Raw genomic sequence first — 26738 nt, forward strand, 5'->3', positions numbered from 1 at the left:
GTTCTGGATTTGATGGCAGGAATAAGTTGAAGGAAGACTGAGCACACGGAAAGAGCAAGTGAATTTCAGTCACAAGTGACGGAGATTAATAAGCTGCAGTTTATGAAAAACCTTAAGGGTATATGAGTTGCCTGCATTCAATGTTCTCAAACAGTTTAGTGAAGTCAGCCCAACAACGTGGTCTGTAGTATTGGAAGTCCTGCTTGATTAGGGGAGCCTGGCTTTGGGTGTTGTACCAAGACTGTACTGTTACTGCACTCAAGACATTTTAGTATATTCACTTGTCTCTGTCATCTTGAAAATATGGATGCGTTAAAATAGCAAATAAATAGATAAGTAAATAAAATAAATATGCAAATCAACCAATCGAAATGCTGGACAGAAAACCCTAACCACAGGAATGCAAGACCTCTACAACAGAAACTTTAAGATACATTTATGACTAAATGGAGGAAGGCTTTACAAGATGGAAAGACACCTTCAACACGCTCAATGTTTGGAAGAATCAAAAGTGTAAAAACAGCCACCCTACTAAAAGCACTCTACAGACTCAATGCAGTCCCAGTTAAGATTCCAGGGACATGCTTAACAGATAGTAGGAAAAATTTCTGAAGCACACAAAAGCTATGGACAGCCAAGGTACTCTTGAACAACAGCAGTATAATGGGAAGCATTAACTCGTGTGAGTTCAAACTAATGCTAAAGCCATAGTAATTAAAACAGCACAGCATGGGTACAAACAGACACCCAGGTCTATGGATTAGAGTAGAGGGTCAGGCAAAAACCACACAACCATAGCTCCCCAGCCTTTGATGAAGAAACCAAAATCTACTCTGTGAAAAGACAGTCTGTTCAACAAATAGTACTGGAAAACCGAGATGGCAACACATGGAATAATTAAATTAGATGCCTATATTTCACCATCAACATTTCAACATGAAATGATCAAAGACCTAAATGTAAGGTCCAGTCCCAAAACTGGTAGAGGAAACCGTAGGGAGGGCATTTGCACATGGCAGTGTAAGTTAGGATGGTGTGAGTGAGACTCTGGTAGCACAGGAAGCAAAAGCAGCAGTAGATAGATTGACTCTCATGACACTAAGAAAGTCTGTATAGTATAGGAAACGTGAGTAAAAATTCATGCAAGGAGGAGGCAAATTGTTTTCAACATATTATCTAGCAGTAGATTAGTAGTAATCTGAATGTACATGGAAATAAAAACCCTGAATTTCAAGGAAATAACCCAGTTATAAGATGGGCCAGAGAAGTAACCAAAGAATTCTCAAAGGAGGAAACACAAATGGCTAGGAAACATTTTGCTATTAGGAAAATTCAGGTTAACATTACTTATGGTTCCATCTCATCTCTTGAGAATGGAGGTGATGGCAGATACTTATGGCTGTACAGGATGCTGAGAAAAAGGTGTGGGTGAATACTCATCCCTGTAATTAAGTAACTGAGGAAACATGGCTTAGAGCATGTGGTGCTTTGCATATGATGTGTTCCCTGAACAATGATCATGTGTTGAATGACGAGTCCTGCAGCAGTATTCACAGGTGACTGGTCCTGAGGGCTATGAATGGAGTCATACTCCAATGCTCTCATCATGGAGTGAGTACTGAGAATGGAAAGGGAATCACATAAGACTGTACAGCTGGAGGACGCCAGTCACTGGGCATGTCCTGGGAGAGAACAGAGTGGATGAACTTTTCCCCTTCTCCTCCTCTCACTTCCACTTCCTCCTCTTCTCCCTGCTCTCACTCTCTCTCCCTTTATTTCCCTTCCCCTCTCTCTTCTTTGGAGAGAGCAAAGATCAGCCTTCTCTCTCACATGGAAACTCCCACTTCCATGATATCCTGTTTCATATCAGGGTCAAACAGATTGAGGCAGCTGACCATGGACAGAAACCTGCTTCTAAGACCTCGAGTCAAAGGAATCCTTTCTTGTTTAAAAGTCTTTTTTCTTATATTTGCCACAATTGTGAAGGGCTGACTAATACAGTTTCATAGTTTAAACTGTGGTCCTACCACCTTTTATTGGTCTAGAAAACCACATCTGATCTGATTTTGTGGCAGCAAGAAATAATGACAATACACCTCTTCTTAATCATTGTATTTCTTCAACTCTTAGGGTCTCTGGTCTTAAACTAATTTTACCTGGTTTCAGCAAGGCCTCCCATATGAGATTCATATACTTCTTGTCTGTTAGTTGCAGATTAATCCCTGAACCAATGTTTCCAACATATATCTCAGAGAAGAGCTGGGATTCCCGAGGGCTTCGGTAGCACAGCTCCAGTTCCTAGAGGGAGGGAGGGAGGGAGGGAGGGAGGGAGGGAGGGAGGGAGGGAGGGAGAGAGAGAGAGAGAGAGAGAGAGAGAGAGAGAGAAAGAGAGAGAGATCTACTCATGTAAATTAAGGCTTTCAACAACCTCATAATCTCTTAATTTTGCATACCATATTTTACACTATCTTTTGCACTGAGGTGACCCACAGCCTTTGAGCCTGCATCTTTACTTGGAAGGCTGAGGACCTAGCATACTGTTTCTTTTCTTATTATTCGACAAAACCTGACAGGAAGCACCTTAAGGAAAGGTTTATGTTATTGCTTAACTTCATGGTGGTGAACACATCAAAGATGGGGCTCCATTCTTAGCAGAACAACTTGTGGCATGGCTTGCTTTATCCCAAAGGATCAGGAATGAGCAGACTGAGGTGGGAGCAGGGCATGGCTATAGGCCTCAAGGCTTGCTACCTATGGCTTGCTTCTGACAGCCAGGCCTCACAGGTTTGATTCCACAAACTCTCAAAATACTACCACTGTCTGGAGACCAACATTTACTGTTTAAACATTTACACCTGTAGGAGGCATTTGAGATTCAAACCATAACAGCCACAGATGAGTGAGAGCTCATCCTGAAAGCCCAGCTCACAAATCCTCGGCCTGGGCTTCTTCTATGTTACCTGGAGCCTTCTCTGTGGTATATTGAATCGAATTTCTCAAGTCTCCAGGCCGAATCAGTATTCTTTCTGGTTTCCTTAAATGAATTTTCACCTAACTTTGGTGTACCCTTGCTCATCCCAAATCTTAATTGTTTTCTCCCCAATTTCAGCGTTCCACAAACCCTTGTAACCAGCTGCACAGGTTTCCCAAGACTGGCATCAGAAACACCTGGATGCTCACCTTTGGGAGAATTTCCACCTCTTTGGAGCTGGACACGATATAGCGGGAACCAACATAAAGAGCATCTACTGGGGGTGGCTTGTTTATGCGCACAAACTGAAACTTCAGTTCTTCCTCATCAATGGCCTAGGGAACATTACACACAGTGATTTCTTTAGATTTCTGGGTCACAACATCTGATCTGAATAAAGTAAGGTGCTTGATCTGTACATTTTGTGGGATAGGGTGACGACACCTCATGAGCTCCCTTCTACCATGTGTTCTGACACACTGAGACTTGGATTATTGGCCCTGTTCATGCTCATTTTGGGAGCAGTGTACCTGCCTCAGAAGAAGGGAGTTGCTACAGGTTGTGCATAGAGCATTTTCATCCACTTGGTGGGTAGGAAGATGCTATAGAGGCTGTTGTGGGATTAGTAAATTGGCATCAAAGACAGTTGAGTGAAACTATGGTGTTTGGGTAGGGGGTCAAGAAGAATGCAGAACTGTATCCCAACTCTCAGCTCAGAATCTCTCCAAGGGGCTTACTAGCTATAACTCAAATTTTCTGTTTGCCCACCATGGCCCCATATTTGTGGTCCTCAGTGTCACCTTCCGAATAGTGCAGTCATTGGGGACCAGGTAAAGGTGAAAGGTGATGTCCTCGAGATACAGGCGATAGTAGATCAATGTGATGGAAGTGATGGGGATGAAGTGTCCCACAGCAGGAATCATTCTCAGTAAAACTCCCATAGGGGAGAAGCTTGGGTTTTCCAGTACTGCGAAATGTGGTTCCACCCTTGCTGGCGTTTCTAGGACCATCCCATGGTCTTGGAAGTGGGCAACATGGAACAAGGAGCTGTCCACCTTTCCCTCTGTGAAAGAAGAGAGTCAAGAAATGTAGGTTTAGCATTTCCATTGATCCACGCTGTGCTGGGAAGCTAGTATCCTGTGATTTAGAATGATTGTGGGGGCTTGAAGGAGAACGGGCTGCTCTGTTTGTTGGAACTGCTTGGGAAGGATTGGGAAGTATCCCTTGTTGAAGGAGCTGTGTCACTGGTGGGCTTTGAGGTTTGTAAAGCTCATATCATTATCAGTTTTCTTTCTCTCCCATCAGAACGCAAGCTCTCAGCTGTTGCTGTAATGTCCAGTGCCATGCCTGCCTGCTTGCTGCCATGCTCCTCCTTCCCATGAAGGTCTTTGGATCATCCTCTGAAACTGTAAGCCCTGATAAAACTTTTCTTCTATAACCTGCCCTGATTATGGTTTCTGTTATGTTTGTATTTATTTTTTACGTTTATGAGAAAAACTGACTAAAATTTAAGATTTACTAATTAACTTCCAGTGACAACACCACAGAACTATCAACTATTTTCTCACTGCAAGTTCACAATGCCAAGGAGGGTAAGTGTGACTTGCTCCCAGGGGTGACTCATGCAGACTGCCTCACATTGAGAGACAGCTTTGACTTTGTACCTGGAGAGTTTCTGCATAAATATTCACAGTTGCATGCAGGTTCATGATAGTCTCTTTTGTGGATGCTATAAAGTATATAGTCTCAGAGGTGACTGCCAGAAACTTGACAACCCTTAGGTTCACCAAGGTTCTGTCATCATTGCTTTGGGATTTTTCAGTGTCCTCTAAAGTGTTTGTTGCATGATAGAGTATTATGAATTAGAGTCAGGGTACGTTTGTCCACTTAAGACAAAGCTATATGGGTCCCTAGAATTGTTAATCTTAAATATGAACTTAATGAAATTTAATATCACCTTGAATCTAGTCTTGGTGCATAATAGAAGGAGATTATCTTGATTGGGATTATTGATTTGGGAGGATCTTCCTGAGGTGGGTAACATCATTCCATTGAGTTGGATCCAGGATGGTGTTAAATGGGGAAGGTCACATGAGCACAAGCCTTCACTTTTCTCTTCCTTATTTGTTCATGCATGTTTACTAGGTGACATATCACCATGTTGTCAGACCTCTAGGTCATGATGAATTGAATTTCCCTTTGAACTGTGAGGCAAAACAAATCTATTTTCTTCTGAGTTTCTTTGATTAGTTTTTTTTTTAAATTTTGAGTCAAAAGTAAGTTAACTTGGGCAGAGAGTTGATACCAGGAGTTGGGTTGTTGGTATAAAAAAAGGTAGATCAAGAGCTTGTTAGGTGTTTGGAACTGTTTTGTGGATAGAATATCAAAGAATTTAATACTTAGGACTAGAAGTGCTCTACTGTCCTAAGAGCAGAGCTTTTGGTGATATTCTAGTGGATGTAGGAAAGACACAAATGTGGAGAGAGGCAATGGAGGTCAGCTCATGAGATTCCCAAGAGTAGAAAAGTTTTTATTGGGAAATTTAAATGGAAAGAATCTATTCATGCTATAGTTTTGTCAAGAATATAGATTTATTTTTTTAATTCCCTGAATGTGAGTGAAGACGAATTTAAATTTAAGGTACTAATTTGTCAGGAGACGTTTCTTGACAAAAAACCATTCCGAATGATTCTTCTAAATCATCTGTAATTGTTAAAGAGATCATCATCATAGAAGGGAAAGGTGTATTATACTGTGGCATTAGGAAAGGTGTCTTGAGGGCAAAATCTCACTCTATAGGTTTCATTTTGTGAAGAACCAAATTAATTTAAATGTAGAAAGCCTTAACTGATGGTTTCTCTGTTCCAAAAATACTCAAATAAGTGTTTCCCTATGGTCAGCACATCATACAGTTATCAGAGTGCCCACATCTCAAAGCTGTCAGTAGAACTTTTCAGTATCATTCCTATAGTTTTTTTATGCTGGAAAGATCCTCTACTGAGGGGGTTCATTGAGTCAGGATGCACAGCTTCAGATAGCAGGCTAGGCAGTGTGTCTGAGTCATGATTTAAAGTGATGTCCTTGGGTATGAAGTTGACAACATGGCTATGGTTAGAACTGTGTAGATTGGGTTGGGGATTTAGCTCAGTGGTAGAGCACTTGTCTAGGAAGCGCAAGGCTCTGGGTTCGGTCCCCAGCTCCGAAAAAAAGAACCAAAAAAAAAAAAAAAGAACTGTGTAGATTAATGTCATTTGTCAACTTGATATGGATGCTACTAATGGGTCCACTCTCATGACCCTGGGGTCAAATTTCTGGATTGCCTTAAGTGGCGAGGAGCAAGAGGGCAGAGGAAATCTCTTCTTCTGCTGTCCCATGCTATCTGTGTACTGAGAGCTGGCACACACACTCCTTTTGACCAGGGACCAGTGTTGTGGCTAGTCAGGGGCAGAGCCATCTCACCCACCGTGATGACCCCAGAAGCCTTATATTTTTCAGATCATTTTCTGAAGGAATCTTTGGAGATCACTGTGGTTGAAACAATTTATGAGCCTTCTCTATTCTCTTTTGTGGCAATAGTCTTGAAATGGAATGTGATGACATCATTTTCTTCCTGCCTCTAGGAGTGTAATGGCTTACAATGTTGGTTGACCCTGGGTAGCAAATGTTCCTTGTAGTTTCCTAGATTCATTTTGAAAAAGAACTCTTCAAAGCAGTGGCAGGCCACTCCTTCCTGCCTCAGCCTATGGCTGCTGCAGTAAAATATCCCACAGGAGCTGTCCAAAATGCTGGCTCTTTTTGAAATGGTGACACTATAATACTTTAGATTTCATGTTTCCCTGAGGAGCTGTCCACTTCAGCTACACCTCCTCTCCTGCCATAACTCAGAGCCTCGGTGGAATTCCACTGCAGGAGCTGTCCCATAGGTACTGTGCACAGTGGCAACACCTCCTCTCCAGCCTTCCCAGAAGCTCCTCAGGGATGGGACCTGGCAAAAGTCAGCTGCAATCGGGAAAGACTTCCCACCCTAATCCACGAGCCTGATGCAAGGAAAAGGGGGTGAAAAAGAACTCGCCAATCCTGAGCTTCCTTCCCACATACTTAACCAATCCCTGAATAGGAAAACTCACAAGTCCCTGAGCTCCCCAAGCTCAGGACTTGAAATCCCATTGATCTCCAATCTGGAAATCTCTGTCCTAAAAACCCCACTCCCTCAGTAATTCCGTATAAGCCCTGTCCATAGTCCATTCCTTGCTGTCCCCTCCTGGGAGCAGCAGGCAGCCATCCCTGGATTTGTCCCTGAAGATCTTGGACCCTCCAATAACTATCCTTCATGGGATTTTCTGTCTGCTGTGACCCTCTGGTTGGAAGATGCCAAGAAGAGAAGCAATGAAGAGAAGAAGTGAAGAGAAGGAGCAGGGTTGAGGCTCCTGAGCTCCTGAGCTCAGTTGGGAATCCCATTTCCTGGGAGCTGCAATGCCTCTGCTGAGGATGCTTCCTCTCAGAGCTGTGTGATTCCTGAGCTCCCATGTCTCAGGATGAACTTCCATTGGGATACCTTCTCCCCTCAGAGTTGTATGATCCCTGGGCTTCCAGGATACCTTTCCATCTGAGCAGAGATAGCACACCTTGAGGAACATAGTTTGTAAAGAGTTCTTGATAATCACTAGTCAATATTGCTACTGAGGACATCACTTTCTAATTAGGGACACCTCCTAGTAAAACAGAAATAACATCATAAAGCTGGGAGACATGTGCCTCAAAGAAGATACATCAGACAAGAAGGGATGACAAAACACTTCACTGTCCACCCCTGTAAACTGTTCTGCCTCATTAAGGAACCCTCGAAACACTTATATATCATCCACCATCCTGCAGTTCCTATATGGCCTGATAAGTCCATCCATTATTACCACCCCCCTCCTTATGCTTCCCTTGATTACCTTGGAGGGACACAAAATGAGGGAGGCACACTGCAGTCACAGCTCCGTGCTCAGCCTTGATGTCAAACAGAGGTCCAGCCACCATGTGACTGTGTTGCAAGGGAGTCTCATGCAGGAATTGGCTCCAGGCACAGAATCCAATCTCGATTGTCACTGCCCTTGTCACCACAAAGTGGAGTCCTGTGCTGGGACAGTGGTAGGAACCAGCCATGGGCAATCGCACTCTGAAAGAGGGAGAGGCAGACACCAGTTAACACCACTGCTCATCTGATGTGTGCAGACCCAGTGCAGAGTTCGGGACACAGCCAACTTCAGGCAACTGGCTCTGAGTTTTGTTCCTCTGCTGCCTACATGGATCCCTGATTAGTGATTTAACCTCCCAACTCTGTTTCCTCATCTGTACATAAGGTTATTGACAACACCATCTCGAGAACTCTGAGTACCGAGTGATCTAATGCGAACCTACATGTAACACATGTAGGCAGCTCTCAGCTCTTCCTGTGATAGTGATAACGGTGAGGAATAGGTTGGTATGTGTGCATGTGTGTGTGCATATGTGTGCTAAGTTCTGTGAATCAAACTAGGTTTTGCACACTAAACAAGGGGTCTATCAATGATGTATGTTTTCAGTTCTTAGTGGATATATTCTTTTTAAAGTATTTTATTAGATATATTTCTTTACTTACATTTCAAATGTTACTCTCCTTTCCAGTTTCCTGTTCATAGCCTTCATTCCCTCCCCTCCTCCTCCCCCATGCAGGTATTCCCCCTATACATCTCCCTTATTCCCCTCCCCCATATTCCCCTGCAGTGTGGGATCCAAGGGCTTCCCCTTCCACTGGTGCCCTTCCACTGGCTATTCTCTGCTACATATGCAGTTCAAGCCCTGGGTGAGTCCATGAATACTCTTTTGGTAGTGGTTTAGTTCCTGGAAGCTCTGGTTAGTTGGCATTGTTGTTCTTAGGGGGTTGCAAGCTCCTTCACCTCTTTCTTTTTTTTTTTTCTAAAGATGTTCTCCTTTTCTGTCTGAATTCAGGCTTATCAACTCTTTTTTTGTTTTCTTTTGTATTGTTTTGTTTTCTTTCCACCATCTTTATTAACTTGAGTATTTCTTATTTACATTTCGATTGTTATTCCCCTTCCCGGTTTCCAGGCCAACATTCCCCTAACCCCTCCCCCTCCCCTTCTCCTTGAGTGTTCCCCTCCCCATCCTCTCCCCATTACCACCCTCCCCCTAACAATCACGTTCACTGGGGGTTCAGTCTTGGCAGGACCAAGGGCTTCCCCTTCCACTGGTGCTCTTACTAGGATATTCATTGCTACCTATGAGGTCAGAGTACAGGGTCAGTCCATGTATAGTCCTTAGGTAGTGGCTTAGTCTCTGGAAGCTCTGGTTGCTTGGCATTGTTGTTCATAAGGGGTCTCGAGCTCCTTCAAGCTCTTCGAGTTCTTTCTCTGAAACCTTCAATGGGGGTCCCATTCTCAGATCAGTGGTTTGCTGCTGGCATTCGCCTCTGTATTTGCTGTATTCTGGCTGTGTCTCTCAGGAGAGATCTACATCCGGCTCCTGTCGGCCTGCACTTCTTTGCTTCATCCATCTTGTCTAATTGGATGGCTGTATATGTATGGGCCACATGTGGGGCAGGCTCTGATTGGGTGTTCCTTCTGCCTCTGTTCTAAATTTTTCCTCCTCTAATTCCCCCAAGGGGGTCCTGTTCTCAGTTCAGTGGTTTGCTGCTAGCATTGACCTCTGTATTGGACATGCTCTGGATATGCATCTCAGGAGAGATCTATAGCCTGTCTCTTTCAGCATACATTTTTTAGCTTCATCAATCTTATCTAGTTTTGGTGGCTGTATATATATGGGCCACATATGGGACAGGCCCTCAAGGCATTCCTCGAGTCGCTGCTCTAAATTTTGCTTCCATATCCCCTCCTGTGGATATTTTTCCTCTTTTAAGAAGGAGTGGGAGCATCCGCGTTTTGATCATCCTTCTTCTTGAGCTTCCTGTGGTCTGTGGATTGCATCTTGTGTAATTCAAGCTTTTTGGCTAATATCCACTTATCAATGAGTGCATATCAAGTGTGTTTTTCTGTGGTTGAGTAACATAACTCAGGATAATATTTTCTAGTTCTTTCCATTTGCCTGTGAATTTCATGATGTCATTGTTTTTGATAGCTGAGTAGTACTCCATTGTGTAGATGTACCACATTTTTTGAATCCATTTCTCTGTTGAAGAGCATCTGGGTCCTTTCCAGCTTCTGGCTATTATAAATAAGTCTGCAATGAACATAGTGGAGCACGTATCTTTGTTGTAAGTTGGAGCATCACTTGTGTATATGCCCAAGAGAGGTATAGTGGGGTCCTCAGGTAGTGTGGAATGTCCAATTTTATGAGGAACCTCCAGACAGATTTCCAGAGTGGTTGTACCAGATTGTAATCCCACCAACAATGGAGGAATGTTCCTCTTTCTCCACACTGTCTCCAGCATCTGCTGTCACCTGAGTTTGTGACATTCTGACTGGTGTGAGGTGGAATCTCAGGGTTGTTTTGATTTGCATTTGCCTGATGACTAATGATGTTGAACATTTCTTTAGGTGCCTTTTGGCTATTCAATAATCCTAAAGACTATACATGGACTGACCCTGGACTCTGACCTCATAGGTAGCATTGAATATCCTAGTAAGATCACCAGTGTAAGGGGAAGCCCTGGGTCCTGCTAAGACTGAACCCCCAGTGAACGTGATTGTTGGGGGGAGGGCGGCAATTGGGGAAGGATGGGAGGGGAACACCCATAAAGAAGGTGAGAGGGAGGGGTTAGGGGGATGTTGGCCTGTAAACCGGGAAAGGGAATAACACTCGAAATGTAAATAAGAAATACTCAAGTTAAAAAAAAATCCTCAGCTAAGAATGTTTTGTTTAACTCTGTACCCCATTTTTAAATAGGGTTATTTGACTCTCTGGAGTCTAACTTCTTGAGTTCTTTGTATATTTTGGACATTAGCCCTCTATCAGATGTAGGATTGTAAAGATCCTTTCCCAATATGTTGGTTGCCATTTTGTCCCAATGACAGTGTCTTTTGCCTTACATAAGATTTGCAGTATTCTACAGGCCTCTGGGTTCCCGTAGAGGAGGGCCCAGGAGCAGCAGGTCCGCTGCGTCTGAGACACCACTGGAACCTGAAGGGACTGACCGGATAAACAGTTCTCTGCACCCAAATCCCGTGGGAGGGAGAGCTAAACCTTCAGAGGGGCAGACATGCCTGGGAAACCAGAAGAGACTGCACTCTGCACACATTACTGATTCCAGAGGAAAACACCAAACGCCATCTGGAACCCTGCTGCACGGAAGCTCCCGGAAGGGCGGCACAGATCTTCCTGGTGGCTGCCGCCGCAGAGAGCTCATAAACAACACCCCACAAGCAAACTTGAGCCTGGGGACCACAGGTAAGACCAACTTTTCTGCTGCAAGCGACCTGCCTGGTGCACTCAAGACACAGGCCCACAGGAACAGCTGAAGACCTGTAGATAGGAAAAACTACACGCCCGAAAGCAGAACACTCTGTTCCCATAACTGGCTGAAAGAAAACAGGAAAACAGGTCTACAGCACTCCTGAAACACAGGCTTATAGGACAGTCTAGCCACTGTCAGAAATAGCAGAACAAAGTAACACTAGAGATAATCTGATGGCGAGAGGCAAGCACAGGAACCCAAGCAACAGAAACCAAGATTACATGGCATTCTCGGAGCCCAATTCTCCCACCAAAGCAAACACGGAATATCCAAACACACCAGAAAAGCAAGATCTAGTTTCAAAATCATATTTGATCATGATGCTGGAGGACTTCAAGAAAGACATGAAGAACTTGTTTCAAGAGAACAAGTAGAAACCTACAGAGAGGAATCGCAAAAATCCCTAAAAGAATTCCAGGAAAACATAAATAAACAAGTAGAAGCCCATAGAGAGGAGTCACAAAAATCCCTGAAAGAATTCCAGGAAAACACAATCAAACAGTTGAAGGAATTAAAAATGGAAATAGAAGCAATCAAGAAAGAACACATGGAAACAACCCTGGATATAGAAAACCAAAAGAAGAGACAAGGAGCTGTAGATACGAGCTTCACCAACAGAATACAAGAGATGGAAGAGAGAATCTCGGGAGCAGAAGATTCCATAGAAATCATCGACTCAACTGTCAAAGATAATGTAAAGCGGAAAAAGCTACTGGTCCAAAACATACAGGAAATCCAGGACCCAATGAGAAGATCAAACCTAAGGATAATAGGTATAGAAGAGAGTGAAGACTCCCAGCTCAAAGGACCAGTAAGTATCTGCAACAAAATCATAGAAGAAAACTTCCCTAACCTAAAGAAAGAGATACCCATAAGCATACAAGAAGCCTACAGAACTCTAAATAGATTGGACCAGAAAAGAAACTCTTCCCGTCACATAATAGTCAAAACACCAAACCCACAAAATAAAGGAAGAATATTAAAAGCAGTAAGGGAAAAAGGTCAAGTAACATATAAAGGCAGACCTATCAGAATCACACCAGACCTTTCGCCAGAAACTATGAAAGCCAGAAGATCCTGGACAGATGTCATACAGACCCTAAGAGAACACAAATGCCAGCCCAGGTTACTATATCCTGCAAAACTCTCAACTAACATAGATGGAGAAACCAAGATATTCCATGACAAAACTAAATTTACACAATATCTTTCTACACATCCAGTACCAAAGGATAATAAATGGTAAAGCCCAACATAAGGAGGCAAGCTATACCCTAGAAGAAGCAAGAAACTAATCATCTTGGCAACAAAACAAAGAGAAGAAAAGCACACAAACATAACCTCATATCCAAATATGAATATAACAGGAGGCAATAATCACTATTCCTTAATATCTCTCAACATCAATGGCCTCAACTCCCCAATAAAAAGACATAGATTAACAAACTGGATATGCAACGAGGACCCTGCATTCTGCTGCCTACAGGAAATACACCTCAGAGACAAAGACAGACAGTACCTCAGAGTGAAAGGCTGGAAAACAACTTTCCAAGCAAATGGTCAGAAGAAGCAAGCTGGAGTAGCCATTCTAATATCAAATAAAATCAATTTTCAACTAAAAGTCATCAAAAAAGATAAGGAAGGACACTTCATATTCATCAAAGGAAAAATCCACCGAGATGAACTCTCAATCCTAAATATCTATGCCCCAAATACAAGGGCACCAACATACGTAAAAGAAACCTTACTAAAGCTCAAAACACACATTGCACCTCACACAATAATAGTAGGAGATTTCAACACCCCACTCTCATCAATGTACAGATCATGGAAACAGAAATTAAACAGAGATGTAGACAGACTTAGAGAAGTCATGAACCAAATGGACTTAACAGATATTTATAGAACATTCTATCCTAAAGCAAAAGGATATACCTTCTTCTCAGCTCCTCATGGTACTTTCTCCAAAATTGACCATATAGTTGGTCAAAAAACAGGCCTCAACAGGTACAGAAAGATAGAAATAATCCCATGCGTGCTATCAGACCACCACGGCCTAAAGCTGGTCTTCAATAACAATAAGGGAAGAATGCCCACATATACGTGGAAATTGAAGAATGCTCTACTCAATGATAACCTAGTCAAGGAAGAAATAAAGAAAGAAATTAAAGACTTTTTAGAATTTAATGAAAATGAAGGTACAACATACCCAAACTTATGGGACACAATGAAAGCTGTACTAAGAGGAAAACTCATAGCGCTGAGTGCCTGCAGAAAGAAGTAGGAAAGAGCATATGTCACCTGCTTGACAACACACCTAAAAGCTCTAGAACAAAAAGAAGCAAATACACCCAGGAGGAGTAGAAGGCAGGAAATAATCAAACTCGGAGCTGAAATCAACCAAGTAGAAACAAAAAGGACCATACAAAGAATCAACAGAACCAAAAGTTGGTTCTTTGAGAAAATCAACAAGATAGATAAACCCTTAGCCAGACTAATGAGAGGACACAGAGAGTGTGTCCAAATTAACAAAATCAGAAATGAAAAGGGAGACATAACTACAGATTCAGAAGAAATTAAAAAAATCATCAGATCTTACTATAAAAGCCTATATTCAACAAAACTTGAAAATCTGCAGGAAATGGACAATTTCCTAGACAGATACCAGGTACTGAAGTTAAATCAGGAACAGATAAACCATTTAAACAACCCCATAACTCCTAAGGAAATAGAAGCAGTCATTAAAGGTCTCCCAACCAGAAAGAGCCCAGGTCCAGACGGGTTTAGTGCAGAATTCTATCAGACCTTCATAGAAGACCTCATATCAATATTATCCAAACTATTCCACAAAATTGAAACAGATGGAGCACTACCGAATTCCTTCTATGAAGCCACAATTACTCTTATACCTAAACCACACAAAGACCTAACAAAGAAAGAGAACTTCAGACCAATTTCCCTTATGAATATCGACGCAAAAATACACAATAAAATTCTGGCAAACCGAATCCAAGAGCACATCAAAACAATCATCCACCATGATCAAGTAGGCTTCATCCCAGGCATGCAGGGATGGTTTAATATACGGAAAACCATCAAAGTGATCCATTATATAAACAAACTGAAAGAACAAAACCACATGATCATTTCATTAGATGCTGAGAAAGCATTTGACAAAATTCAACACCCCTTCATGATAAAAGTCCTGGAAAGAATGGGAATTCAAGGCCCATAGCTAAACATAGTAAAAGCCATATACAGCAAACCAGTTGCTAACATTAAACTAAATGGAGAGAAACTTGAAGCAATCCCACTAAAATCAGGGACTAGACAAGGCTGCCCACTCTCTCCCTACTTATTCAATATAGTTCTTGAAGTTCTAGCCAGAGCAATCAGACAACAAAAGGAGGTCAAGGGGATACAGATTGGAAAAGAAGAAGTCAAAATATCACTATTTGCAGATGATATGATAGTATATTTAAGTGATCCCAAAAGTTCCACCAGAGAACTATCAAAGCTAATAAATAACTTCAGCAAATGGCTGGGTATAAAATTAACTCAAATAAATCAGTAGCCTTCCTCTACACAAAAGAGAAACAAGCCGAGAAAGAAATTAGGGAAATGACACCTTTCATAATAGACCCAAACAATATAAAGTACCTTGGTGTGACTTTAACCAAGCAAGAAAAAGATCTGTACAATAAGAACTTCAAGCCTCTGAAGAAGGAAATTGAAGAAGACCTCAGAAGATGGAAAGATCTCCCATGCTCATGGATTGGCAGGATTAATATAGTAAAAATGACCATTCTACCAAAAGCGATCTACAGATTCAATGCAATCCCCATCAAAATACCAATCCAATTCTTCAAAGAGTTAGACAGAACAATTTTCAAATTCATCTGGAATAACAAAAAACCGAGGATAGCTAAAACTATCCTCAACAATAAAAGGACTTCAGGGGGAATCACTATCCCTGAACTCAAGCAGTATTACAGAACAATAGTGATAAAAACTGCATGGTATTGGTACAGAGACAGACAGACCAATGGAATAGAAATGAAACCACACACCTATGGGCACTTGATTTTTGACAAAGGAGCCAAAACCATCAAATGGAAAAAAGATAGCATTTTCAGCAAATGGTGCTGGTTCAACTGGAGGTCAGCATGTAGAAGAATGCAGATCGATCTATTCTTATCACCCTGTACAAAGCTCAAGTCCAAGTGGATAAAGGACCTCCACATCAAACCACATACACTTAAACTAATAGAAGAAAAACTAGGGAAGTGTCTGGAAGACATGGGCACTGGAAAAAATTTCCTGAATAAAAGACTAATGGCTTATGCTCTAAGATCAAGAATCGACAAATGGGATCTCATAAAACTGCAAAGCTTCTGTAAGGCAAAGGACACTGTGGTTATGACAAAACCTCAACCAACAGATTGGGAAAAGATCTTTACTAAACCTACAACAGATAGAGGCCTTATATCCAAAATAAAGAACTCAAGAAATTAGACCGCAGGGAGACAAATAACCCTATTAAAAATGGGGTTCAGAGCGAAACAAAGAATTCACAGCTGAGGAATGCTGAATGGCTGAGAAACACCTAAAGAAATGTTCAACATCTTTAGTCATAAGGGAAATGCAAATCACAACAACCCTGAGATTTCACCTCACACCAGTGAGAATGGCTAAGATCAAAAACTCAGGTGACAGCAAATGCTGGCAAGGATGCAGAGAAAGAGGAACGCTCCTCCATTGTTGGTGGGATTGCAGACTGGTACAACCATTCTGGAAATCAGTCTGGAGGGTCCTCAGAAAATTGGACATTGAACTGCCTGAGGATCCAGCTATACCTCTCTTGGGCATATACCCAAAAGATGCCCCAACATTAAAAAAAAAGACACGTGCTCTACTATGTTCATAGCAGCCTTATTTATAATAGCCAGAAGCTGGAAAGAACCCAGATGCCCTTCAACAGAGGAATGGATACAGAAAATGTGGTACATCTACACAATGGAATATTACTCAGCTATCAAAAACAATGACTTTATGAAATTTGTAGGCAAATGGTTGGAACTGGAAAATATCATCCTGAGTGAGGTAACCCAATCACAGAAAAACACACATGGTATGCACTCATTGATAAGTGGCTATTAGCCCAAATGCTTGAATTACCCTAGGTTCCTAGAACAAATTAAACTCAAGGAGGATGACCAAAATGCAAATGCTTCACTCCTTCTTTAAAAGGGGAACAAGACTATCCTTGGCAGGGAATAGAGAGGCAAAGATTAAAACAGACACAGAAGGAACACCCATTCAGAGCCTGCCCCACATGTGGCCCATACATATACAGCCATCCAATTAGACAAGATGGATGAAGCAAAGAAGTGCAGGCCGACAGGAGCCGGATGTAGATCTCTCCTGACAGACACAGCCAGAATACAGCAAATACAGAGGCGAATGCCAGCAGCAAACCACTGATCTGAGAATGGGACCCCCATTGAAGGAATCAGAGAAAGAACTCGAAGAGCTTGAAGGAGCTCGAGACCCCTTATGAACAACAATGCCAAGCAACCAGAGCTTCCAGGGACTAAGCCACTACCTAAGGACTATACATGGACTGACCCTGTACTCTGACCTCATAGGTAGCAATGAATATTCTAGGAAGATCACCAGTGGAAGGGGAAGCCCTTTGTCCTGCTAAGAGTGAACCCCCAGTGAACGTGATTGTTGTGGGGAGGGCGGCAATGGGGGGAGGATGGGGAGGGGAACACCCATAAAGAAGGGGAGGGGGAGGCATTAGGGGGATGTTTGCCTGGAAACGGGAAAGGGAATAACACTCAAAATGTAAATAAGAAACACTCAAGTTAATAAAAAAAAAAGATTTGCAGTATTATGAGGTCCCATTTGTCGATTCTTGATCTTAGAGCATGAGCCATTGGTGGTTTGTTCAGGAAATTTTTTCCAGTGCCCACGTGTTTGAGAGACTTCCCCACTTTTTCTTCTATTAGTTTGAGTGTATCTGGTTTGATGTGGAGATCCTTGATCCACTTGGACTTAAACTTTGTACAGGTTGATAAGAATGGATTGATTTGCATTCTTCTAACATGCTGACCTCCAGTTGAACCAGCACCATTTGTTGAAAATGCTATCTTTCTTCCATTGTATGGTTTTAGCTCCTTTGTCAAAGATCAAGTGAATATAGGTGTGTGGGTTCATTTCTGGGTCTTCAATTCTGTTTCACTGATCTATCTGCCTGTCTCTCTACTAGTACCATACAGTTTTTATGACTATTGCTTTGTAATAGTGCTTGAAGTCAGTGATGGTGATTTCCCCCAGAAGTTCTTTTATTGTTGAATATAGTTTTTGCTATCCTGGGTTTTTTGTTATTCCAAATGAATTTGCAATATGCTCTTTCTATCTCTATAAAGAATCGATAGGAATTTTGATGGGGATTGCATTGAATCTGTAGATTGCTTTTGGCAAAATGGCCAACTTTACTATATTCATCCTTCCAATCCATGAGCATGGAAGATCTTTCCATCTTCTGAGATCTTCTTCAATTTCTTTCTTCAGAGATTTTAAGTTCTTATCATACAGATCTTTCACTTGCTTGGTTAAAGTCACACCAAGATATTTTATATTATTTGGGACTATTGTGAAGGTTGTCATTTCCTTAATTTCTTTCTCAGTCTGTTTATCCTTTGAATAGAGGAAGGCTACTGATTTGTTTGAGTTAATTTTATACCCTGACTCTTTGCTGAAGTTGTTTATGAAGTTAAGTAGTTCTCTGGTGGAACTTTTGGGGTCACTTAAGTACACTCTCATATGGTCTGCAAATAGTGATATTTTGATTTCTTCCCTTCCAATTTGTATCCCTTTCACCTCCTTTTGCTGTCTGATTGCTCTGGCTGGGACTTAGAGTACTATATTGAATAAGAACGGAGAGATCGTTTCGTCCCTGATTTTAGTGGGATTGCTTCGAGTTTCTCTCCATTTAGTTTGATGTTAGCTATTGTTTGCTGTATATTGCTCTTATTATGTTTAGATATGGGCCTTGAATTTCTGTTCTTTCTAGGACTTTTCTCATGAAGCAGTGTTGAATTTTGTCAAATGCTTTCTCAGCATCTAATGAAATGGTCATATGGTTCTTATCTTTGAGTTTGGTTATACTGATGAGTAGATTACATTGATGGATTTTCATATATTAAACCATCTCTGCCTCTCTGGGATGAAGCCTATTTGATCATAATGGATGATTGTTTTGATGTGTTCTTGGATTCAGTTTGCAAGAATTTTATTGAGTATTTTTGTGTCAATATTCATAAGGGAAATTGGTCTGAAGTCCTCTTTCTTTGTTGGGTCTTTGTGTGGTTTATGTACAAGAGTAATTGTGGCTTCATAGAAGGAATTTGTTCGTGCTATGTCTGTTTCAATTTTGTGGAAAAGTTTTGACAGTATTGGTATGAGGTCTTTTATTAAGGTCTGATAGAATTCTGCACTGAACCCATCTGGTTTTGGGCTCTTTTTGGTTGGGAGACTTTTAATGACTGCTTCTATTTCTTTAGGAGTTATGGGGTTGTTTAGACGGGTTACTTGTTCCTGATTTAATTGGTACTTGGTATCTGTCTAGAAACTTGTCCATTTCCTACAGATTTTCCAGTGTTTTTGAATATGTGCTTTTGTAGTAGGATCTGAAGATTTTTTTAAATTTCTTCAGATTCTGTTGTTATGTCTCCCTTTTCATTTCTGATTTTCTTAATTTGGATACACTCTCTGTGTCCTATGGTTACTCTGGCTAAGGGTTTATCTATCTTGTTGATTTTCTCAAAGAACCACCTCCTGGTTTTGTTGATTCTTTGTATAGTCCTTTTTGTTTCTATTTGGTTAATTTTACTCTGAGTTTGATTATTTCCTGCCTTCTATTCCTCTTGGGTTCATTTATTTCTTTTTGTTCTAGAGCTTTTAGGTGTGCTGTCACACTGCTGACATATTTTCTCTCCTGTTTCTTTTTGCAGGCACTCAGAGCTACGAGTTTTCCTCTTAGTATCACTTTCATTGTGTCCCATAAGTTTGGGAATTTTGTGTCTTCATTTTAATTACATTCTAAGAAGTCTTTAACTTCTTTCTTTATTTATTCCTTGACCAAGTTGTCATTGAGTACAGCATGTTCAACTTCCATGTATATGTGGGCTTTCTGTCATTATTGTTGTTATTGAAGACCAGTCTTAGTGCATGGTGATCTAATAGCACGCATGGGATTATTTCTATCTTCCTGTATCTGTTGAGGCCTGTTTTGTGCCCAATTATATGGTCAATTTTGGAGAAGGTTCCATGAAATGCTGAGAAGAAGGTATAACCTTTTGTTTTAGAATGGAGTGTTCTATAAATACCTGTTAAATCCATTTGGTTAATAACTTCTGTTAGTTTCTCTACGTCTCTGTTCAATTTCTGTTTTCATGACCTTACCATTGATAAGAGTGGGGTGTTGAAATCTCCTACTATTATCTTGTGAGGTGCAATGTGTGTTCTGAGTTTTAGTAAGGTTTCTTTTATGAATGTAGGTGCCCTTGCATTTGGAGCATAGATATTTAGGAGTGAGAGTTCATCTTGGTGGATTTTTCCTTTGATGAATATGAAGTGTCCTTCCTTATCTTTTTTAATGACTTTTGGTTGAAAGTCAATTTTATTTGATATTAGAATGGCAATTCCAGCTTGTTTCTTCGGGCCATTTGCTTGGAAATTTGTTTTCAAGACATTTACGCTGTGGTAGTGTCTGTCTTTGTCTCTGAGGTGTGTTTCCTGCATGCAGTAAAATGCTGGGTCCTCTTTATGTATGCAGTGTGATAGTCTATGTCTTTTTATTGGGGAATCGAGTCCGTTGATGTTTAGAGACATTAAGCAATATTGATTGTCACTTCCTATTATTTTCGTTGTTAGAGGTAGAATCATGTTTGTCTCTCTTTTGGTTTCATTGCAAGGAAATCATATTCTTGCTTTCTGTATGGTATAGTTTCTCTCCTTGTGTTGGAGTTTTCCATTTATTATCCCTTGTAGGACTGGATATGTAGAAAGATATTGTGTCAATTTGGTTTTGTCGTGGAATATCTTGCTTTCTCCATCTATGTTAATTTAAGTTTTCCTGGATACAGTAACTTGGTCTGGCATTTGTGTCCTCTTAGGGTCTATATGACATCTATCCAGGATCTTCTGGCTTTCATAGTCTCTGGTGAGAAGTCTGGTGTAATTCTTATAGGTCTGCCTGTATATGTCACTTGACCTTTTTCCCTTACTGCTTTTAATATTTTTCTTTGTTTTGTGCATTTGGTGTTTTAACTATTATGTGACAGGAGGAATTTTTCTTCTGGTCCAATCTGTTTGGAGCTCTCTAGGCTTCTTCTATGTTCATGGGCATTTCTTCCTTTAGGATAGGGAAGTTTTCTTCTATAATTTTGCTGAAGATATTTACTGGCCCTTTAAGTTGGGGGTCTTCACTTTCTTCTATACCTATTATCCTTAGGTTTGATCTTCTCATTGTGTCATGGATTTCCTGTATTTTTTGGGCTAGGAGCTTTTTGCGTTTTACATTATCTGTGACAGTTGTGTCAATGTTTTCTGTGGTACCTCTGCTCCTGAGATTCTCTCTTCTATCTCTTGTATTCTGTTGGTGATGCTCATATCTATGGCTCCTGGTCTCTTCCTTTGGTTTTCTATATCCAGGGTTTTCTCCCTTTGTGCTTTCTTTACTGTTTCTATTTCCATTTTAAATAGTTCACTTGTTTGGTTGTTTTTTTCCTGTAATTATTTCAGGGATTTTTTGTGTTTCCTTTCTAAGGGCTTCTACTTGTTTACTTGCATTTCTTTAAGGGAGTTCTTTATGTCTTTCTTAAAGTCCTCCATCATTATCAAAAAATGTGATTTTAAATCTAAATCTTGCTTTTCTGGTGTGTTTGGATATCCAGTATTTTCTTTGGTGGAAGTACTGGGCTCTGATGATGCCAAGTCGTCTTGGTATCTGTTGCTTAGGTTCCTGGGCTTGCCTCTAACCATTGGGTTGTCTCTGGTGTTTGCTTGTCTTGCTGTTTCTGAGAGTGACTTGACCCTGCTGCAGGCCTCTGTGTCAGCACTCCTGTAGAACTGTTTTCTTGTTTTCTTTCAGCCTTTCCTGAGAACAGTTGTTCTGATTTCAGCTGTGGCAGCACTCCTGGAGACTGTCTTCCAGCTCTAGGCATGGGCAGGAATCAAAGGGTCCTGCCCCTGATTGCTCATGTAGGTCCCTGCACCCAGCAGGCCCAGTTGGCACTATGTGATTCACTTTTGGGTCTGGACTGTGGGCAGAAGGTATTCTCCTCTGACTTCTTAGGAATATCCACACTTCTGAGGGTCTAGCTTTCTCCCCCACAGGATTTGGGTTCAGGGAGCTGTTTGGCTGGTTCAGTTCGGTCCTGGGCACAGACCAGGACTGCAGGTACCAGCAGCTGTCTGTTCCTATATCCCTGTGTTCAGAGGCACTGTGCAGTTTCCCCTTGGACCAGGGATGTCGGCTAAGGTGTGCAGAGATGGCAGTCTGTCTTGTGGTCCCAGGATGTCTGCACTCCTGGTGATCTGCTCTCTTCCCCACAGGATTTGGGTGCAGGGAATTCAGTGTTTATATTCTTAAAGTGTATATTTCCCAATAACGAGTCTATCTGATGATAATTGTGGTAAATTGTTGGCTCCAAATCAATGCTTTACCAAGATCTTCAGTTGTTTTTTCAATGCTTTCTGTTTGGTGACTGTTGGGTACACAAGTGCCAGTTTGTTTAGCTGAGACAATGACTGTGGGAGGAGGTTTACAGGTTACTGAAGATATCATCTTTGGGTATTTAGTCATTTATTATTCATGAGACTATAATTCCTGGAAGGCAGGGTTGCCATACACATGGTCATGGTCATGCTCTCAGCTTCAAGGGTTCTTGGTTCACAATGGTTGTTAGTGAAGCAGAAGTGCAGGAGTTCAGGGCTGTAAGCTGAGTCTAAGGACAGGAGAACCCAAATGTATTGAAGGGAGAGATGCTATACATACCAGGACTAAAATAATCACCAGAAAGTCCACATTTCAGATAATGAGCAAGGTTGAGCACAGACTGTTTATATGAAATGACTAATTCAGCACAGTTGATGTGGTAAGAGTTGATTTTGGAAGATGAAGTCCTATCTTAATCATGGGGGATATATAGTGAAATTATTGTGGGTGAAATCATATGGTGTCTTGGACTTAGACTACTGTGACTGCTGAACAATATTTACTGTGACAGACTGACAATATTATGACAGTGTTTACAAAGAATGAGCGTAGTTGAAATGAATTGGAAGTGGTTGATGGGTCTGAGGAACTAGACAAGGATGTACTTGTGGTTTCCTGTTTTATAATTTTTTGAAAAATTTTGAAGAAGACCCCTATTTTTATAACAGCCCCAAATTCTTTTGTAGTCCTGGCCTAACTTCCTGCATTGGCAAAGGAAGAAGTCACTGTAGAGTCTAGGGAGGGTTTCTATCTGTGGGGATCCCTTCTGGAAAGTGGACTGGGGAAAGCCATCCTCTGCCAGGCAGAGCTCACTCACCGGTACAGGTTCCTCTCTCTGTCAACCACCTCAGTAGACACAGGTCCTGAAGGGCCCCAGAAGTCATCATCAGTCCCCAGAGGTTCCATGTGTTTGTCTCCTGGAGAGACAGGAGAGCATGGGTGAAAGGTCCTTAATGGTACAAGTTATGAGGACCATGTAGAAGAGGCCAGGTAGTGGTCACTCTGTTGTCCAGCCTCATTTCCCCTTCCTTCCCTAGTAAGGTACCATGGCTGAACCCTTTTCTAGGTTGACCAGCCTAGGCCTTATCAGGAAGTTCATCAGCAGTCTTTATCACTGGTCCATGGGCTACCTGCATACAGACACTCACATGCACGTGTGTGTGCGTGTGCGTGCATGCGTGCGTGAGAGATAGAGATAGAGATAGAGATACAGGGAGAGAGAGAGAGAGAGAGAGAGAGAGAGAGAGAGAGAGAGAGAGAGAGGGAGATTTTGTTTTATTTTCTTTACATTGTGCTTTTGATCAGCCATCCCAACATACCTGCTCCAAGTCAGCTCTTGTGTTTTCTTTTTTTCTAGAATGTCTCAAGTGGATATGGTGAGAACAGAACATAACTCAAAAGAAGGATGAGCAGGGATAGAGAGGTGAGTCCTAAGCCATACTAGATCAGAATGAGACGCAGAGCCCTGGTACAAGCCATAGACTTTAGAGAGGGGCAGTGGTATTCTCCAAGGCTGGGAAGGAAGGAAGTAATCCTCCCTCTGGGTTCTAGGTGTGGAAGGTCTTGCAAGGGGTGGTGCTCTTGTATATGGCGAGGTTATGCTGTTTTATGTCAGAGACAGAGGGATAGAAATGAGGACCACTTCCAGGACATTTTTTACAGATAATTTTTTCTGTATGGGATAGGGAATTTGCACTCACAAAACCTCACCAATATCACTGTTCAACAATTTCTTCCCAATGACAACAATAGTTGACATGCTAGTGTGGATGAATGAACTCTCATATTTCCCCACCCTAAAATGAAGAGCTATATAGGGACTTGACAGCTGGTAGGATTGAGGTAAAGACATTCTTCCCCTGGCAAGGATTACCACATAGGGTATCCAATCCTAAGTGGCTACCCTCAAACATAACTATCTATCTGTCCTATCTATCTAACTATCTATCTATCTATCTATCTATCTATCTATCTATCTATCTATCTATCTATCTATCTCCATTACATTTTATTTATGTATACATATGTATACATAAGTGTAAACACACATATTATTAACAACAATAATATTAAAGAAGAGGTCCAGAATTTGAGAGCTTGTGACTAGAACACAGGAGGAGTTGGAGTGACTAGATAGAGTGGCATAAATGATGTCAGTAGAGTTGTATACAAAATGTGAAAAAAATCAAAAAAGAAAAGGAAATGATGACTTCTTCCTACAGATGCTCCTACAACCTATACTCACATGCTGTGGGGCTGATCCCTTCACGTACCCGATTGTTGTTGTTGCTGCTTGGATGAGGTCAGGCTCTCTTCTCCATCTGTGTTTTCAGTGGGCATCGTCATGTGTGACATCCTACACATAGACATATTTTTTTCCTCAGATGTCAGGAAAAGCTAGGGTTGGTCACATGGTATCCCCAAATAAAATATAAGTAAATCTGAATTTGAATTCTGTCCCAGGCTTCTCTGATCCACAGCTGTATGAAGGTCCCCATCCTCCTGGGCATCTGTGGTGCCTGAAACAGGACAATCTCAATGCCATCCTTTGCTTTATATGAATGTGCTCCCCAGTGTTCACACATTAGAAAGTTCATCCCCAGTGCAATGCCACAGGGCTCCTAGGATGAAGGATCAGACACAATGAGATCACCAGAGCTCTGCTTTCATGAAGAGGTCAATACCATCATCACAGAGGTAGATTCCTGTGGGCCGACCGGATTGCCACAAAAGCCAGCTTAACTTTTTGTTCTCAACATTCCCTATTGTGAAATCAAATGGAAGGGCAAAAAGGACTTCTCTAGATGCAGAGTCCATGCCCTTGCCATTTCTTATATCCAGAGCTGCAAGAAAGACTTTCTGTTCTTTATATGTGGTGCCCAGTGTCAAACTTTATGACAGCCACAGAAAACAGACCAATAATCACTCACTCTGAAGGCTAATCTCCTAGAAAACACCTTCTAAATCTCCCTGCTCTCTGTTCTCTACACACACAAAGCCTCCATCCTAGTGCTAGGATTGAGTGAGCAGTGTCTTCAGCCACTGCCCACATCCTCTGACAGGTTTTCCTACTTCTGATGTGGTCGCTTCCAGCACATTGTCTGCACAGTAGCTGGCCATAGAACATGGGAGGAGATGCCACGTCATGACTGAGGCCCTGAAATGCCTCCCATTGCCTCTGGGTAGAAACAGAAGTTTCTTGGCATGATCCACTATTCTTGCTGTTGCCTCTGTTCCCTTCAGGGCCTCCTGTATCACCCTTTCCTGTTCACTGACCTCTAGACCAGTGACTCTCAAATACCATGTTCAAATGTTTCCTGGGTAGCCTGCTAAATCAGCAATCTCACTGAAGGAAGCTGCCCTACTGAACGTCTGAGCCAGCAGAGATGGAGTGGGGCCAGAGAACCTGCATTTCTGAGGATCTCTAAGGTCATGGTGAAGCAGAGCTGAAGGATGCCACACATGGATCCCTCTCTGTCTAAGGAGCTGCTCTCTCTGCTTCCTAATACTCCAGGCCTGGGGCTTTCTTCTTCTTGGGTCTTCCTACATTTCCTATCTTTGAGTCATCATCACAGCTCACCTCAGCTTTGGATGAGGTCAGACAGACCACCATTGCACTCACAGAATCCTTGGCTATAATTATGTGGACAGTTGAGGGGGGCAAGTGTTCTCTCTTTGCTGGATGGAGGTAATCAATGTTGGGCCATGTCTGGCTTATTCTCAGATGTGCTCTCAGTTGCTTAAAATCATGTATGATGCACAGCATTCCTGCAGGCCCCTTCATTCAATGAATGGATGGCTCTCCTATGTCTACAGACCCCTCCCTTTCACATGTGGCACAGAAGCTAGAATCTTGAGGACAAATAGAATTCACGGTCATGAACTGAAATGTGCCAAAAATCAGGCTCTAGCACAGTCCCTTGGGGTGGCAACGGACTTTTTATTCCTGGAGGTTTCATATCCCATAATAGTGTGTGTGTGTGTGTGTGTGTGTGTGTGTGTGTGTGTGTGTTTGTGTATGGTACATTCTCTTTTGTGTATGTGTCTGTCTGAGCATTAGAGTTGAAATAGTGATACACATTGTGTATTTTGTTCTCTAAGCGTTTTTCTATGTCTTTCTTCACTGTGACGTTACTTTCATTGCTCCAGTGGTCTGGTTTTACTTGGTGGCCACTGCTATCGCAATTGCTGTTCCCAGTGGACTCTCCACTAAGTCACCCTTTCATAATATTTTTCCCTTCTTTTTTTTTTTTTCCAGAGCTGGGGACCGAACCCAGGACCTTGCGTTTGCTAGGCAAACGCTCTACCACTGAGCTAAATCCCCAACCCTCATAATCTTTTTCCAATGGAAGAGCTTAAGCAGGCATATTATATGATTCTATTTTTCTTAAAAAGCATACCACTTCCCCTACTCCAGAACCCTTCTTACTTCAATTGCTATGGTTTCCTGGTTTCCTACAGGCTTTCTGTAGTTTTCCCACCTCAGGACCCTTTCCCCACCTCTCAGCTTTGAGCCAGCCACA

General features: G+C 41.8%; 1 protein-coding gene across 6 annotated transcripts in view; it reads right to left on the reverse strand.

The window, feature by feature from the left end:
- Nucleotides 1-26738, reverse strand: part of Nlrp1a (NLR family, pyrin domain containing 1A) — a 55096-nt gene that overhangs the window by 4494 nt on the left and 23864 nt on the right. For 4 of the 6 annotated variants that reach the window (XM_039086323.2, XM_006246755.5, XM_039086324.2 and 1 more), the window contains 6 exons: nt 24489-24571; nt 23033-23132; nt 7912-8135; nt 3772-4034; nt 3181-3306; nt 2157-2298 (listed from right to left, as the gene is read on the reverse strand). In XM_039086323.2, coding sequence (XP_038942251.1) covers nt 2157-2298; nt 3181-3306; nt 3772-4034; nt 7912-8135; nt 23033-23132; nt 24489-24571 — 938 coding nt within the window. The other 2 variants (XR_005489886.2, XM_039086325.2) reach the window with 2 other exon arrangements.

Source organism: Rattus norvegicus, chromosome 10 (genome assembly GCF_036323735.1).
Source record: "Rattus norvegicus strain BN/NHsdMcwi chromosome 10, GRCr8, whole genome shotgun sequence".
NCBI lineage: Eukaryota > Metazoa > Chordata > Mammalia > Rodentia > Muridae > Rattus > Rattus norvegicus.